The sequence below is a fragment of the Elephantulus edwardii genome, unplaced genomic scaffold, assembly GCF_000299155.1.
Source record: "Elephantulus edwardii isolate Elephantulus edwardi_28Jun2011 unplaced genomic scaffold, EleEdw1.0 scaffold00082, whole genome shotgun sequence".
Lineage (NCBI taxonomy): Eukaryota > Metazoa > Chordata > Mammalia > Macroscelidea > Macroscelididae > Elephantulus > Elephantulus edwardii.
In genome coordinates, this window is record NW_006399832.1 from 373586 (window position 1) to 386936 (window position 13351).

The 13351-nt window shown below is 38.8% G+C and overlaps 2 protein-coding genes across 2 annotated transcripts in view; one reads left to right on the forward strand and one right to left on the reverse strand.

Moving 5' to 3' along the window:
* Window positions 1-13351, forward strand: part of IQGAP2 (IQ motif containing GTPase activating protein 2) — a 392955-nt gene that overhangs the window by 238576 nt on the left and 141028 nt on the right. Inside the window, exon 12 of the mRNA XM_006889829.1 lies at window positions 1762-1925. Coding sequence (XP_006889891.1) covers window positions 1762-1925 — 164 coding nt within the window. The remainder of the gene's footprint in view (window positions 1-1761; window positions 1926-13351) is intronic.
* F2RL2 (coagulation factor II (thrombin) receptor-like 2) lies at window positions 9169-10239 on the reverse strand. Its single transcript, XM_006889876.1, has one exon. It carries the CDS (start codon window positions 10237-10239, stop codon window positions 9169-9171), a length of 1071 nt encoding a protein of 356 aa, XP_006889938.1.

A 13351-nucleotide genomic window follows, 5' to 3' on the forward strand; every position in this document is an offset into this window, starting at 1 on the left:
TTCTTTTAATACTTCCTGGATCATTTAATATTCTGCCTAAAGCATCCTTGATTATAGCAACTTGAGCTTTGAATTTGTTCAGTTCCTTGAGCTTAAGAAATGCTGAGCGAGTTCAGCCCTTTTGATTTTCTGACTCCAACTCCTTGCACATTTCATTGTAATATTCCTAGTGAAGTTATTAACATTACTGCTACAAAGCTGTTTTCTCCTGTTTTCACAATTCACTTGCCCTAAAATTTACTCTTTTAAAGTTTACAATTCGGTTGTTTTCGGTATATTTTAAAAGTTGTGCAATTATCATGACTATCTAACTCTAGAAAATTTTCATTCCCTACATCCACTGACAACCACCATCTGTTTTAGTTATGTGTTTGCCTGCTCTGAACCTTTCATGTAAATGTTGTTGTTAGATGCTGGTGGTGTTGATAGCAAGTCAATAGCAATCGTATGATCCGACCCTATGATCTGAGCCTGGCCCTATCCTGTGCCATGTAAATGGAATCTTGGTTATATGTGCCCTTTTGATTCTAGCTTCTTTCACTTAGTATAATGTTTTCAAGATTCATCCTTGTTGTACTGTATATAATATTCCCTTTTTTGAAGTACATTTATTTTTTTTATCCATTCATCGTGAATTAGGCATTTAAATTGTTTCTAATTTTTGTTTGTTCTTATGAATAGTAGTAATAGAAGACTCAACATACAAGTTTTTATTTGATTATATACTTTCTGTTCTCTTGGGTAGATCGAAGAGTGGAATTGCAGCTATTTAACATTTTTAAGATGTTTTTCAAAGTGGTACACCATGTTACTTTCCATCAGCAATGGATAAAGTTTCTCATTTCTCTGAATCCTCACCTACACTTGTTATTTTCTGCCTTTTTTTATGTGTTGTGCTAGAGAAGAATCTCGAACATACCACCAAGAGAACAAACAAGTCTGTCTTGGGGAGGATGAAGCCAACTTTCTCCTTGGAGGCTAGGATTTTGAAGCTCTCTCTTATATATTTTGTGCACGTGGCTGGGAGGGACCAGTCCTTGGAGAAGGACATCATGCTTGGAAGGATGAAGGGACAGTGCAGGAGAGGAAGACCCCAGAGGAGATGGATTAACACAGTAAATAGGGCAATGGGATAGGTGTGTCAGAGTCAGTGAGACTGGCTCACAATAGGCCAGGCTTCAGAGCTATCATACATAGGGCCCCTATGAGATGCAGGCAACCTGAATGCACATAACGACGACAACAGCAGTATACGTGGAAAGGAGCTCTGATGGCCAAGTGGGTAAAGAGTTGTGTTGCTAACCAAAGACAGGCAGTTCGAATCCACCAGATGCCCCTCAATAGAAAAATTAGTTATCTCCTCCTTTGGCATTTTACAGCCTCTGAAAACCCACCAGAGGATCACCTATGAATCAGTTCTGATTTGACAGCACACAAAACAATAACACTGTGAATGGAATTGTTTTCTTCATTTTCACACTGCTCATTGCTGGTATATACAAATACTATTAAATTTTTGTGCAAAAATTATATCCTGCAATCTTACTATACTGTGTGTGTGTGTGTGTGTGTGTGTGTAGGGACACATGAGTCTGCGTGCAAGTGCGCATGTACATACACACACACACACACACACACACACACACACAGAGTTTTTGTGGTCTTCACCATTTTGTAATCGAATTTGTTTGCAGTAAGTGGCTTTAGTTCATTTGCCATGAAATGTCTCTTAAAAGGAAAACTTTTATCTTAATTTTCTAGGAATTGTAGCTATAAGGTACATCAATGACGCTATCGACGAGGCAAATCCTTTGAAAACTTTGGACACCTTGCTGTTACCCATGGCTAAGATTAGAAATGTTGACCCAGAGTTTGCTCAACACTACCAGGACGTCCTCTACCAGGCAAAGCAGCGGAAACTTGAGGTGAGGCTTGTTTCTTGTCACCTTAGAGGCCTGGGTGGGTACATTTTTGACCCATTTTCCTAAAAGCTCGTGAGCTTTTTGTCGCAGTAATCAGTGAATCGGAATGGAAATTACAGAGCTGTTATTTTTCTGATGTCAAAATACTAGAGAGAACCCAAGTGCCGAGCTGATTCCTACTGCTTCTGTTCTTTAATTGAAAACTCAGTTGTGAGCGAGTTCTTCTTCAGGGTTCAATTCATAAGGTATTTATTGGACGCATACCATATGCACAGGGCAGTGCACAGGAATTGTTTGGTAGAGAAGAGAGGCTATGAAGATACACATGAGACCATTTGAATGTACTGTATGGGCCCTCAAGATGGCTTAGAAATGGCAGTGGTCGTTCTCAAAAAGCATAGTTACATAACAGGACATATCAGTATGTGGCACAGTGTTAAAACTTCACAGAGATGGTTGAAATTGTGGACTAGAATCCAAAGAGAAATTAACGTGGGAGTAGAACAGAAGCTGCGCCTTCAAGTTAAACATTATTAGCTAGGTGCCTGTTGGCATCAAGTCTGAATCACCTCCTAGCTAACCGTGCATTGAGTTTGTGGAGCTGTAAATTCCAGTGGAGGAAATTGCCCTTCTTTCTCTGAAGGAGCTGTTGGTGGAAAAGCATGGCTTTTGGGTTAGAAGTTTCTACAGACTGTGCTTCCAGAGCTCTCATTAAGTTACTGTTGTTGCTGTTCTTGTTGTTGGGGTGGGGTTGGAGGGTTGATATACTATCAAGTCAGAACAGACCTGTAGCTGACCCTTTTGTCGATTTTCAGAGGACATTGCTGGTTCATCTCCTGCAGGGCTCATGGTGGCCTCGAACTGAGTGCCTTTGGGATTGCAGTACAGCTTCTTTCTACTAGGCCACCAGAGCTCCCTTCCAATTAGATAGGTGGAGGAAGAAACACTGGAGCTGAGTAATAGATATTTCAGTTCTAGGTTCTAACATATTATTTGCAGGCCTAGTCACAGTCCTCATAAAGCAGAATAGATTACATCTTCCTGCTGGACCCTTACTGGTGTTTTGAACAGCCCTACAGACAATGGTCACTAATGAAAAGATACTAAATTGAGATTTGGGTGGCCTGTCACTGGAGGGTAGACGTCTGTCACCCAGCTTGTGACTGCCGAATACCCAAGTGCAGGTGAACCTGAGTAATGGGTAAGTATTTAGACCTTAAGAAGTGCCTCTTCTGATACAGGAAAAATATTTTTGGCTGTTGTGTACAGATGAGTCGGAATTAGGAGGAGATTGCTTATTTTTCTCCCAGGGAGCAGCTGGTGGATGGATTTGAACTGCATGCCTTTGAGATTACAGCACAGCTTCTTGCTTCTAGGCTACCAGAACTCCCAAATTTTGGCTAGAGCCAACATTTATGAACACTTATCTTTGTCTGGTGGTTTGGTGGGAAGAAGCTGTGCTGCCTATGCAAAGGTATGTGGTTTTAATCCACCAGCTACCCCATGGAAGAAAGATGGAAAACCAACCTCAGTGTGATTAACAGGCTCTGAAAACCCATTGGAGAGTCAGCAATGGTTCAGTTCCAACTCAATGGCACACAACAACAACAATCACACTTTGATATGTATTTTATGTATATTATCTTACTTCATGGTAATGACCCTGTGAATTAAGTACAAGTACTGCCATCTTGGGAGTCCAACTTGGAAGTTGTCTGCAGCAGCTGGATTCTACAGAGGTTTGTTTAATGGTTCTGGTTAGGATTAGGGTGGAACGTTTACTTGACAATGGGTGTGAGTTGATTTAATTTTGCCTCCTATTTAAAAACACATTTGGGCCCTCAGGCCTGCAGCCCTCAGGCCTAGTTTTTATTGCTTTTGGTCAAACATTCTTCTACGTGGTATAGCACTGGTTTGTCCATTTGCTGTGCAGAGGTAACTTATAGTTGCTGTGATGCTGAACACTGTGACACTGATGTGTCAAATGGTTATCCATGGTTACCCATGGTAGACAGTGCTTTGTGGAGTTCCCCAATTAAAAGAAGCTTGGAAGCAGGAGTGGCATCAACTTTAGAAATAGCTTGCCTTCGGAAACCCTATGAACTTTGAGAAACAATGAAAGTTATACAAGTGTTCAGGTCTTCCATTCATAGGGTCACTATGAGTCATCTGTATCTGACAGCACTTAATAACAACTACCATCTTATCAATGATGAAACTCAGATTAATAAACTTGCCCACAGCTATCTAAAAACACATTATAGACAGGCTCTCTCTTATTCCGAAGTCTGTGTTATTATATATTAAGACAAATATAAAAAGTATGTTTATTGCAACACTATTATAGCAAAAGACCTATGTTCTCATCAAGAGTTATATTGTTGGGTGCCATCGACTCATAGTGACCCAACAAACAAAAGATCTGAATACTGTCCTATCCTGTGCCATACTCATCATCTCTGACACATTCAAGCCCATTGCTGCAGTCACTGTGTCAATCCACCTAATTGAGGGTCTTCCTTTCCTTTGCGGTCCCTCTCCAAGGAGTAACCTCTCCTAGGAATAGGCCCAAGTATGTGAGACAAAGCTTCATCATCTTTGCCTCCAAGGAGCACTCTGGTTGCACCTTCTCCAAGACATACTATTTGTTCTTTTGTCAGTTCATGGGATATTCAATACTTTTCTCCACCACCATAGCTCAAAGTCATCAATTCTTCTTCTGTTATCCTTATTCCTTGTCCAGCTCTGAGAAGCATAACAAGTAACTGAAAAGACCATGGCCTGAATCAAGTGCACTTTCATCCTCAGCTGACATCACTGCTTCTCAATAATTTGAAGAGGTCCCTGACTACAAACTTTCCCAAGTACAAAACATTGTTTGCTCATCAAGCAGGACTACATAAAGAAACTATATATCAGAAGGGGTCAATCCCTAGAAAAGAACATCATGCATGGAAACAAAGAGAGTCAGCAAAAGAGAGAAAAACCATCATCAAGACAAATTGACACACTGAGTGCCACAATGAGCTTGAGCATGGTCGAGACTGTGAGATGGTGCAGGGGAGGGCAAGATTTTAGCTTCTGATCTGTTGTTCATAGGGTCACTATGAGTCAGAGCACCCAGGCACCTAACAACAGTAGGATAACTATACAGTGATGTACTACGTAGCTGTTAAAAAGTATGAGTGGGTTTATTTTCAGCAATTTTTAGGAAGTATATTGTTAAATGAAAATATGCACAATTGTGTGTGCATAAGAATGCATGCTTACATTTTATGTACATACACATTCATTAAACCATTTTGGGCTATAAAGTAGGGGCTTAAATTATACTACAACAATTTTCCAACTTGTTTAAAACACTACAGTTCCAAGCAGCAACACATATCTGATTATATGGAAATTTTTTTTAAGCAGCATGTTCTTTTCAGCACTTTGCTTTCAAAGTGTTCTTTTCTCAGGTATTTTTCCAAGGAAAATCAGTTGTGTTGTCTGTTTGACAAGTCTTGTTGGTTTTTATTCCCTATTTTGATAACCTGGAGGTCAGTGGTTGTTTTTGTTATAGCAGTGTTTTTGTGCATTCCTTTCCAAGGTCTGGCCTTGGGAAATAATAGAAGAAAATAAATTATACCACTAGTATTGGAGTATATAAGTCCTATACCAGAAACATCCCATTTATGACAACTACTACCTGCCATTTAGTGCTATGTAAATCTCACCCCTCTTAGAAATAATTTGACTTAACTGTGCATACAAAAAATTCATCACAGTCACCTTCACTTGCTGTTCGAGAGCTTTTAAATAACTGGAAAGGCTTGGAGCCTTTCTTGCAATAAAATAAGACTAAATATGAACCATATGCACCTTGTTCTGAATTGCCTATAAATTAGACTTAAAATCATACCGAAGACAACTTCTTGATCTTAATCTAAGGACTGCCTGTATAAAGTCAGACTATGTCAGAGAAAGCAGAAATAAAAAGTAGTTTCTGCTAAAAATGAAAACATAGTTTTACCAAAGATTATTGAGAATGAATTAAGCTGGCCCTCCTTAATAGAATATTGAGTGTGACCTTGTAGTTAGTCTTAGATTCTTTTACCATCAGTGTAGAAGATGAAAGATAAGGATATTGCCAGCACTTGACAGAGTACAACACATTTCTGTATTTGCTTCCTTGAGACCTTCTCTTGTAGTCTATTTTAAAATTGAAGCCTTTGTCTTGAGAACATAAGAATTATATCTTCCCAAAATATTCTTGTTTGCTATTTGTGTGTCTCCTCCTTAAAACGTGAGGTTTTGAGGAAGCTCTGGTGGCCTAGTGGCAAGAAGCTGTACTGCAATCCCAGAGCTATGTGGTTTGAATCCACCGGATGCTCTGCTGGAGAAGGAGGGGCAATCTCCTCCTGTACCCATCAGATCCAATTTGACAGTACACAGACAAAAAATAATAATTTTTTTACAAAAATTGTGGTTTTGATAAGCAAACACTGCTGTATTTTTCCCTGAGATAAAATTGTGTTTAAGTTCATGAGTTGTTTAGACAGAAGTCCTTCTGTTCAATGATGTCTTTGTCATCTTAAAATGATTTTAGATTTTTTTTCCTTGTTTTTAATTTTTCCCCCCTCCTTGTTGTGTACTATCAAATCAGATCTGACTGGAACAGGAGGAGATTGCCTCTCCTTCTTCAAAGGAGCATCTGGTGGATTCAAACTGCATGCCTTTGGAATTGCAGTGCAGCTTCTTGCCATTTCTTTTTTTCTTTAATGTTTACATCATGCTCATTTTTAACATAACCATACATTTACTAGAATGGTTCTTCCTGTGTAAGGCTTCCTGCCTAAGCCCATAAAGTAAATATGAAGGAAAAACTAAGAAAACTTCCAGTCACAAATACACATTTAAACAAATATATATTTTATTCCTTTTATGATTCTTAAAAAGTTATGGTCAGTGAATATTTCTATTGTAAATGGTAAATGCATTTCTATAATCATTCCTTCATTCTTTTCCTCCCCATTTTTTTAAATTGTTATTTTAATGAAAGTTTACAGAAAAGTTGATTTTTATTCATTTGTGGTTGCACATTTTCCTCCTTACCCACTCCCCAGTTCACTTTTAAATATATATATATGTATGTATTCATTCGTTGTTGCATAATTTCCTTCCTTCCTCCCTTCCTCCACATCACTTTGGTATGCACCTCTTATTCTGGACTCTTATTATACAAATAATGCCTAATCATATATTTATTTTAAACAGTTCTTTTTTACATCTATTCCAGTGCCATGTTCATTATTTATCCACTCCTTCCTCAGTTATCACCCAACCCCCATATCAGTCTTGTTTTATAACAATGATGTTATACAGTATTTGTCCTTTTATGACTGAGATATTTCACTAAGCATAATGCCCTTTAGGGTCACCAATATTGTGTAATATTTCATGAGTTCTTTGTTTTTTCAGTGCTGCGTAATATTCCAGTCTTAAAGGGTTCCTAAGCGTCTTTAATTTTCTAAAATACCACCAGTCCCTACACATCAATACCCTACCATCTATCTAAATCCTTCAGTGAAGGGGAACAGTTATTTACCTGAAGAAATATATTGAGTATATAAAATAAGATACAGTTTTCCATTCTAAGAACTCTGTGTATACAAAGAACAGAAAGGGATTATTTTTAACTTTTAAAATAACCTTATGGGTATATTTTTATCTTCTTTCTTTTTTTTAAACATGTTCAACCAGAAGTAATTTTGTCCTCTGTGCTACAGATCACCTTGCCCTTGTAGTATAACTAATGACTTCCATGCTGTTTCAGTGCTTTGATATTTCATTTATTCCTTCAGAACATGATGTACAAAGCACAGAGCTAGGTTGAAAGAAGCTAAAAACACAGAACTTTTTTTCTTTTTTCTATTGTTGTTGTGTACCATCGGGTTAGATCCAGCTGGCACAAGAAGATATTGCCCCTCCTTCTTCAGCGGAGCATGGTGAATTTCAACTGCATGCCTTTGAGATTGCAGCACAGGTTCTTGCCACTAGGCTACCAGAGCTCCCAGAACATGAAACTTTTATAGTTGCCACAACTACTCAAAGAAGGAAGAGGGCAGACACCTTTCCCCTGCCCTCAGCACATCTCATTGCTATGTAGTCAGAACTGACTCACAGATGACTTTTCACTATGTTTTCAGAGGCTGTAAATCTCAGGAGAGGAGATTTCCCATCTTAATCCCTCCAAACAGCTGGTGGATTTGAACTGCCAAGTTTGAGTTAGCATTGCAACTTTCTACTCAATGAGCCATCAGAGAAGATAATGCTAAATGTGTTTTATGCTAGTATTATTCATTTTTAAATGAGCTAATTATATGTGTATAATGTTGTTCGTTGATTGCCTTCGAGTCAAGCATGACTGATAGCGACCCTATGAACAAAAGGCCTGAAGCCACTCTATGACTATTGACATTTATTAAAGTTCATAAAGTTTATGGAAGAAAAAAAAATAATAACAAAAAAGTGCTTTAGCGGTTCAGATGAGAAAAATGGCATTTCTAGCTTGTCAATCAACAACTTCAGGGATTGAACAGAATTGGGACAAAGATGATGGAAATTGCTTTCTACTTCTAGGTTGGGGCCAAGAGGAGAATAATGTAGAGCAAGAGCTTTAGCCGGCGCCTAGAGCATTTTCAAGGATTAACAGAAAATAAGAAAAATTGGCCCTGAATGTCAGATAAAAGTTTACTGGTATCTCAGAAGCAGTGGAGAGTCAATGAGAGATTTCAAACAGGCCTTTGTTGGTGTGTTGTATTCAAATTACTCGTGGAGAGTAGGGTGGCGGTGAGGAAAATCTTCAGAGAAGAAAGGTGAGGCTAGGGTGAAGGGCTCTAGTGAGAGACATTCACAGTGGAAGTTGCAAAGATCGAATCAGCTACCAGCATGGATTCAAACTAGACAGTAAAAGAAAATGCAGTGCCAGATTTCAATCATGTAATTCCACCATTGAAGTACAAAGGGGAGGAGAAAGAGAATTTTATATGGAGAAGCAGGATTTTACATAGTGGCAGAAAAAAGGGGGGAGGAGACACAAAGTATTATTTTTTTAAATCTGAAAAGCTAGTAGGCTTTTTGTATTTATTTCACAGCAATTTTTCTGAGTAATGCTTGCAAGTACATATAGGCCAGAGCTTCTTGCATCATGTGTTATAATAACCTAAGAAGGTGTATTTTCCCACATGGCTTTCCTTATGGTCTAAGATGATTTCACCATTGTAAGGTAAGCCGTGGAGTGATCTGTGATTTTTGACATAAGAAAATACAGGAATGGATCTAGGCAACTATTCAGGCTCCCCAGGCACAAGGCTATGAGATAGATAACATATAAACCGTCAGTGTTGTTGTAGTAGTAGTTAGCGTGGTGAATAATGAGGATAATGTTGCTTGGAGCAAAGCAGATGGTAAAAATCACAAGGATGAGGAGACTCGCCTTCACCGACCGTAACCATCTATGATCATAGGTGTTAAGTGTCCTAATGATGGCTGTGTAGCAGAAGATGATGACCATAAAGGGAATCAAGAATCCAAAGAATGCCAGGGAAATGAAGTAGTAGATTTGGAAAGGAGATGATGGCTCACATGTATTATGGACATCGTGGCAAGTGATGATTCCTGGCTGCACAAGATAGTACTCCTGCTTCAGGATGAAAAATGGCAGCATGTACAAGAAAACGGTGGCCCACACCAGTCCACAAGTCAGCAAGGCATAGGTGCGCTTGGGCAGCCCCCGGTAAGTGAAAGGGTGGACAATGGCCAGGTAGCGGCTGATACTGATGCAGGCGAGGAGTAGAATGGAGCAGTACATGTTTCCATAGAAGATGAGAGTGGTGACCCGGCACATGGCCTCCCCAAACACCCAGTTGTTACCATTGAGATGGTAGGCTATCTTAAAAGGCAGTGTGATGCAAAACAGAAAGTCTGCAATGGCCAGGTTGGTGTAGAAGACTGCCATACAGATGGACCGGGTCTGGAAGACGAGCATCCACAGGGTTGCTGCGTTGGCCGACATGCCAACCAGAAACACCAGGATATAGATGGTGGGTATCAGCTGAGTGCTTAAGGGGCTCCTCAGGTATCTCAGGGTAGCATTATTCACATGGAGAGTTGAACCACTTTCTTGAGGACATTTCAGTTTCCCAATAATGCTGTCTCCTGTCCAACCTTCTATGGCTGAAGAGGGAAACTCTTCAAAAGAATTTGGGGGAACTCCACGAAAGGTCTTTATAGATAAAGCTGAATCGGCTGAGTTGTCGGTATCATTTTCCATGCCTGTAATTAAGAAAGTAGTAACAGATGATTTGTTACATTATCTGAGGATCTGGAGAAAAGAAAATGAAGTCTCTTATGCTACATAATTTCTGTAGTTCTGGAATGTGAAGTAATTTTTATTTTCAAAAAGTTTGATAGGTCAGCAAGGCAACAGTACACATGCCCCCAGGACCATACGAGCCCATGCAATAGTCATTATAAACTAGGTGAGTACCTTAATTGTAGAATTTAGAGTCATTTTTATTTGTTAAACAGTTTTCTAGGTCAGTCAGTCAGTAGTACATATTCCCCAGAACCATGTTAACCCATGCAAGAGCTGGTAAAAACTAGGACAACCAGCAATGTTGGAGAGGATGTGGAGAGGTGGGAATGCTTATACACTGTTGGTAGGATTGTAAAATGGTACACCCACTATAGAAGGCAGTTTTGTGTGTCCCCAAAAAGCTGAACATGGAAATTCCATATGACCCAGTTATTCTACTACTAGGAATATACCCCAAATAAATTAGAACTGAGACACAAATGGAGATTTTTACACATAGCAGCATTATTCGCCATTGCAAGAATATGAAAACAGCCCGAATGTCCAACCACAACTAATGGATTAAGAAACTGTGGTACATTCACACAATGGAATACTACACAGCACTCACGAGCAATGATTTTGAAAAATAATGATAAATATTGTTTTGAGTAGGTGAGTCCTGTATTATCATAAAAAAAAAAGAAAAATATTACATAACTTGGGAGAGACTTGGGAGAGCATTATGCTATGTGAATTGACTCAGTCTCATAAGGACAAATAATGCATAAGACCATTATTATAAAATTTTAGTTAAGTGTATGGGGCACCAAGAGGGGAAGGGATAGGAGCAGAGGAGTGAGGATGAGTAGGGGGTAAAATTTGCTGTTACATGTCTTATAAAATGTTTTGCATTGATTTATATTGTAAAATATTGCATTAAAAAACCTAATGAGTATCTTATAGGTAAGGAATTTATAATATTGTGAAAAAGACAAACATGATATATCAGATTATTATGGTTTATCATGTTTACAGTAAACTTTATAGGCATTCAGACAGTAGTTAACAGAGTAAAATGCCAAGAATAAGATAAACTGAAGCAGAACTGAATGAGTTTTCTGGAGAGCAAGAATTTGGTAGATCAACAGTGTTCCAGTAGGTGATAAATGTGCTCTAAGACATAGCATAAACTGACATAGGATTGGAGAATGTCAGATAAATTGATTCAGCAACTGTTTATTGATACTTAACATGCGATGTACTAAAATTTTAGTAATTCTCATTCCATTTTTAAATAGAGAGTTTGGCTGGCCTAGTGGTAAAGAGCTGCACTGCCAACCCAAAAGCCCACAGTTCAAATCCACCACCTGCTCCATGGGAGAAATATGGGTAATATTATGTGCATTTTACTGCCTCTGTAAAACCATGGGAAGGTCAGCTGTGAGTGAGATCCAACTTGATGGCACATAACAACAATATCTCTAAGTACCTATCAGGATAGCAGATAGATACATGATGGGAGATTAGGTGGAACAAGTGGATTACAACCTATTTCCCGAAGAGCCTCTAAACTTTCCTCAGAAATCATGTACTTATTCATACATTTTATTCAAAACTTACCTCTTTTTGAACATCCACACATACAAGATTTTCAATAGAGAAATGATCTATCTGGTAGATTGTGGCGCCACAAAAATTCCATTTGCTAATCCTTGTTATTGTTCGGTGATGTTGAGTCAAGTATGACTCACAGTGACCCTCTGAATGACAGATCTGAACTGTGTCCTATCCTGTGCCATCCTCATCATCTCCAGTACACAGAAACCCAGTGCTGCAGTCACTGTGTAAATCCATCTCATTTAGGGTCTTCCTCTCTTTCACTAACTCTCCATCTTACCAAGCATGAAAGCCTTGTCCAAGAAACAGCCTCTCCTAGCAACATGCCTACAGTGTGTGAGACAAAGCTTCGCCATCTTTGCCTGCAAGGAACACTCTTGCTGAACCTTCTCCAAGACATAAGCTGTTTGTTCTCTTGGCAGGCCATGGGATATGCAGTTCTCTCCTTCAGCACAGCTCAAAGGCATCACTTCTTCTTCTGTCATTCTTAATTCACTGTCCAGCTCTCAGATGCATAGCAAGTGATTGAAAACACCACATGAATATGTAGCCCGATAGCACAGGGGATTTTTCAGTTGTAATTAAGTTAACAACCAAACATGTAGCCGGGTGGGCAGCAACATTGAATATTGATCTTTCTTACTGGTAAATGTCTTTCATCTACTCTTTTCTGTAGAATGCTTGTCTGTCAGATACTATTATATATATTTAAAAATTGAGACAGACTAGAAAGAAGTATTGGCCATCCACTTCTGAAATTATAGGCCTTCGAAAACCCTATGTACAATAGAGCACACTTAGATTATCATTTGGACTAACAGACATGGCGATTGAAACTGAGATCTTAGAAATGGAAATACGGAGAAAGAGAAACAGCTATAAGGAGACACTAGTGATTGGAACGTGAATGTGAGAAGCTTGAATGTAGGAAAATTGGACATTGTTAAGAAAGAAATGGAACACATAAATAATGACATACTAGGTATTGGTGAAATGAGATGGCTTGGCATGGGACATCTTGAATCAGATGATTATATGATTTACTATGCTGGGGATGAAAAGGTGAGAAAAAATAGAGTTGGTTTCATAATTAAAAAAATCATTTCTAGATCTATCCTGAAATACAATGTGGTGAGCGACAGGATAATATCCATATGCATACAAGGAAGTCCCATAAATATCACTATCACTCAAATATATGCACCAACAACCAGAGCCAAAGAAGAGGAAATAGAAGATTTTTACCAACTTTTGCAGTCAGAAATTGATCAAACATGCAATCAAGATGCATTGATAATAATGGGTGACTGGAACGCAAAAGTTGGGAACAGGGAAGAAGGATCAGTAGTTGGAAAACATGGGCTCATTGAGAGAAATGAGGCTGGAGATAGAATGATAGAGTTCTGCACATTCAATTATTTATTCATTGCAAATACCTTTTATAAGAAACATAAACGCAGGCTATACA